We start from the raw sequence: 3,858 nt of genomic DNA on the forward strand, positions 1-3,858 counted from the left end.
ATATATATGTATGTTTTAAATCCAATAAAAACAGATGGAACATCAAACAGCAGACATTACACACACTCTCACAGTAAAATGATTACATAAAAAGCCAGAGCACTTTGGACAAATCTCATCTTTATCTTATTGAGTCTGAGAAATATCAAATGCATTCACATTTATGAGTGTGCAGGATCAGGATGTGATCTATACAGACATACATATGGATACTTAAACCCCTTCAGACACTGCATCCACTGAAATGGACATGATGTAGTTTAAGGTCTAGACCAACAAAAGTCTGTGATTTTGTCACGTCATTCACTTCATGCTTTGTTATTGATCGTTCCTGATTATTCACAATGAAGTTATGACTTGATCTGAGAGAGCTGCAGGCATCAGACAAGACAAGGAGGATTAAAAGCTCCTTCTTGTCCTCATAAATATTAATTTATGTTGATTGTAATCAATTTGCACTCAGCATAATTGTAACAATTCAAACTGATGATATTTTAAATTATTCAGAATATATTTCATAACTGTAAAGTACAGGATTTTTTTTTTCTTTAAGTTCAGTTCAGTCCATTCCAATACAAAACAAACAAAAACTGTCAATCCCGAGCTTCTTGGGTAATCTTTAAAACCTGTTTGTGTTATCCAGTAGTGTTTTAATATTTGTTTTCAGGCACTTACTCGGTTTTATTGACTGGAAACAGTGAAACCGTTCCCACTCGGCTATGTCCTGTGACAAAGAATGTTTTAAGTGGTAGCAGGTTATATTCAAGTATAGCTAATGTATGCAGCAACAGTGTCTCAATCACACAGCAAAGAAGAAGTTAAGCTTGTAAATACAATGGATTAAAGAAAAAAAAGGCTTCTAGCTTTAAGGAGCTGCACAGGTAGCATGTTGATCAGGAAAAGGGGCTTTCAGTAACGCCTGAGGAGGTTTTGTTTAATAGATATTAGTCAAATAATTCAAGTGCAGCAGCTTTGTAGACACCACATGATTCTGATAATCTATCTGGTATCACCTCCATCCATCCATGCATCATCTATACACTGCTTAGTCCTCACTAGGGTCATGAGGCAGACAACAAAGCACATTCACACCTACGGACAATTTAGAATCACCAATTAACCTCAACATGTTTTTGGACTGTGTGGGAGGAAGCTGGAGAACCCGGAGAGAACCCACGCTGCACGGGGAGAACATGCAAACTCCACGCAGAAAGATCCCGGGTGACACGAACCGGCGACCTTCTAGCTGCGAGGCAACGGTGCTAACCACCGAGCCACCTTGCAGCCCTTAGCATCACATCATTACTTTAAATTCATTTTTGAGATAATCCCTTCATGGATGCTGTGGTGGTTTGGGATGTTAGTGCAACAACAAGCTTCACTCCCAATATAAAACTAGCGTGCTCTTGGCTTAAAACTGTGTAAAATAGATGAATACTAAAATAATGATTAAAATAAAGAGCTTAGAATTCCAATTACATACGTGACCAAAACTGCTGCTTGTTGGAGAATGAAAGATTCATTTGTGTACTAAGGTTTAGACCTGAACAGGTGAAATTAAACACTTACAACAATAAAACATATAGAAAAACAAGCGTTATATAAAAGTACTGACATTCAGTCGGATACAGGGACACGCTACTGAATATATCTCTTGTTTTTTTTAAAGATATTTTCACCAAACATTCCAGCAACAAGCTGGTGCAAAATAAAAAAAATAAAAAATTCTGACAGGCCGCAGAAGGCAGCAGAAGGAGGTCACACAGCACTCTGAGGATCTCGGGCAGATGGACACAAATTTAGAGGATTTATAAATATGCAGGGGCATGTCAGACCCATTCTGTTTTTCCTGGCAGTGTTTCAGAGTCGTCGTCCTCCTCTACGCCCCCTGAGTACAGGTCAGCCAATCTGCTGAAACGTTGTCCCCATTGCCCTAAGCTCCGAAAGTCCTGCTCCTCGTCCGAGTCTGACGAACCGATGGAGCTGAGTGAGTCCGCCTCAGAACCGGCACCTTCATAGTCAAACACCAGGAGGGAGTCGTAGGGAGGAGCTGCGGGGTCACCGTCTGCAGCACACAGGTTCTAGAGGGGAAACAAACGGTAGAAACAGTCAGTAAAATGTGCCGTCTAGTAGGTATAAGACTGCATGTAAATGTTAGCATCACTCACGTCCTCGATGAATTTGCTAATCTCCTCGTTATCTTGGATTTGTAGCCGGTAGCAGGGGCGGCTCTGGACGGTGGGAAACACGTCGGTGCAGAAGACCTCGGGTCGGTTATCGAGCCCTCTGTGGAGTTGGCTCAGGTCGTAGTCCTTCAGAAAAACAACAGGAAATCATTTGTAAATATCACATTGAAACAACAAGGCGTGAAAATACAGAGCTGCCTCAACATAATGTACCTCCAACTCTAGTTTCCGTGGAAGGGCTTATGTACCATAATCAATACCTTTAATGTGTGTTATGGTTTCACTTCATTGCCCTGTAGGTGCCTCTCTTTATTGCATGTTTCATCATTAATGCCACATCATACGTCTGGTTGTTCCCCTTCTGTCCACAAGTTGTCCTCAGTGAGCAGTGACTATATCACCCAATCCAGACATCCAGCATTCTCTTTATATCTCCTTACGATCACCTTCTGCTTATCTTTTTGGTGTGTTTGCTCAGCTTGCCTGCCTCTCTGTTCAGCCTGAGCACTGGGATGGGGGATTGCTTTTTGCTCTGCTTTGCATGTGAGTTGAAATACGTGAGCCTATAACAGGGGTGCCCAATCCTGGTACTCGAGAGCCCCTATCCTGCATGTTTTAGATGTTTCCTTCTTCCAACACACCTGATTCACATGATCAGGATCGTTATCAGGCTTCTGCAGAGCTTGATGATGAGCTGATCTTTTGATATAAGGTGTGTTGGAAGAGAGAAACATCTAAAACATGCTGGATTGGGGCTCTCGAGGACCAGGATTGGGCACCCCTGCCTTAAAGTGATGTGTGTCTGATCACACTGTCACTTTAAGGCAGATAAATTAATATCGTTGTCCAATATAAACCGCAGCGTCCTCTAATTACAACGCTGCAGCCCTTAACCGTCTTCTATTGGGCCCTCATCCTGTCCCTACCTGGCTTTAATTACAAACCATGAGGGGCCTTCTGCTTGACCATCTCTGATTTGTGTGATTTATGCTGAAGAATTGTGGGCAAATCAGAGACGGTCGAGCAGAAATTGTTCTAAAAAAATGTGATGATTTGAGATGAAATGATCCACCTTGTCCTCTTCGCCTCCTCCCTCCTCGTCGTAGCAGAAGACGTCGTCTCTGGGCAGATCTTCAAGAAGAGGAGCATCCTTCCTCAACTTCCTCCTTCTCCTTCTCAGCAACAACAGGAGGAGCAGAAGCAGCACTGGAATTCCAAAGAAAAAAAAAAAAATGAAGTGACTAAAGATAGAACAAATGAACTGAAACTAACTTTGAACAAACTGGTCACGTACACAGAACACCAAAAACCGCCCCCAGAGCTGAGGTTGTGAGAGACGGAATGAGCGTCCGAGGGGCAGGAGGAGGGATGAAGCAGGTGGAGACGGCGCCGTCGCATTGGCACACCTCTACGTATAGAGTGCTGTCTTGGTAGAGCATGCCAGCATCATAAATGCGCATCAGCACATAGTAGTCGCCAGGAGATAAGTCTCGTTTGGGGGCCAGAGCTGCCACGTTAGCTGTACAGGAGGGGAAAATGCAGAATAAAGTTGTGTAGAGTCAAACCTCCCCTAACGTGGTTGTGTTTTCAGGTTATGTAGCAGGTTTTAAAAATGATGACACATTGCAAAACCACTTAAGCAGCTGTCATTTTAAGGAAGTGGGAGGCTGCT

The 3,858-nt window shown here is 42.9% G+C and overlaps 1 protein-coding gene across 1 annotated transcript in view; it reads right to left on the bottom strand.

The window, feature by feature from the left end:
* Nucleotides 1–1,500: 1,500 nt before the first annotated feature.
* Nucleotides 1,501–3,858, bottom strand: part of LOC103368209 (B-cadherin) — a 6,861-nt gene continuing 4,503 nt past the window's right edge. The window contains exons 12-15 of the mRNA XM_008296495.1: nucleotides 3,481–3,743; nucleotides 3,259–3,392; nucleotides 2,169–2,312; nucleotides 1,501–2,081 (exon numbers count right to left, since the gene is read on the bottom strand). Coding sequence (XP_008294717.1) covers nucleotides 1,830–2,081; nucleotides 2,169–2,312; nucleotides 3,259–3,392; nucleotides 3,481–3,743 — 793 coding nt within the window. The 3' untranslated portion in view covers nucleotides 1,501–1,829. The remainder of the gene's footprint in view (nucleotides 2,082–2,168; nucleotides 2,313–3,258; nucleotides 3,393–3,480; nucleotides 3,744–3,858) is intronic.

The sequence above is a fragment of the Stegastes partitus genome, unplaced genomic scaffold (genome assembly GCF_000690725.1).
Source record: "Stegastes partitus isolate 25-593 unplaced genomic scaffold, Stegastes_partitus-1.0.2 Scaffold1131, whole genome shotgun sequence".
Lineage (NCBI taxonomy): Eukaryota > Metazoa > Chordata > Actinopteri > Pomacentridae > Stegastes > Stegastes partitus.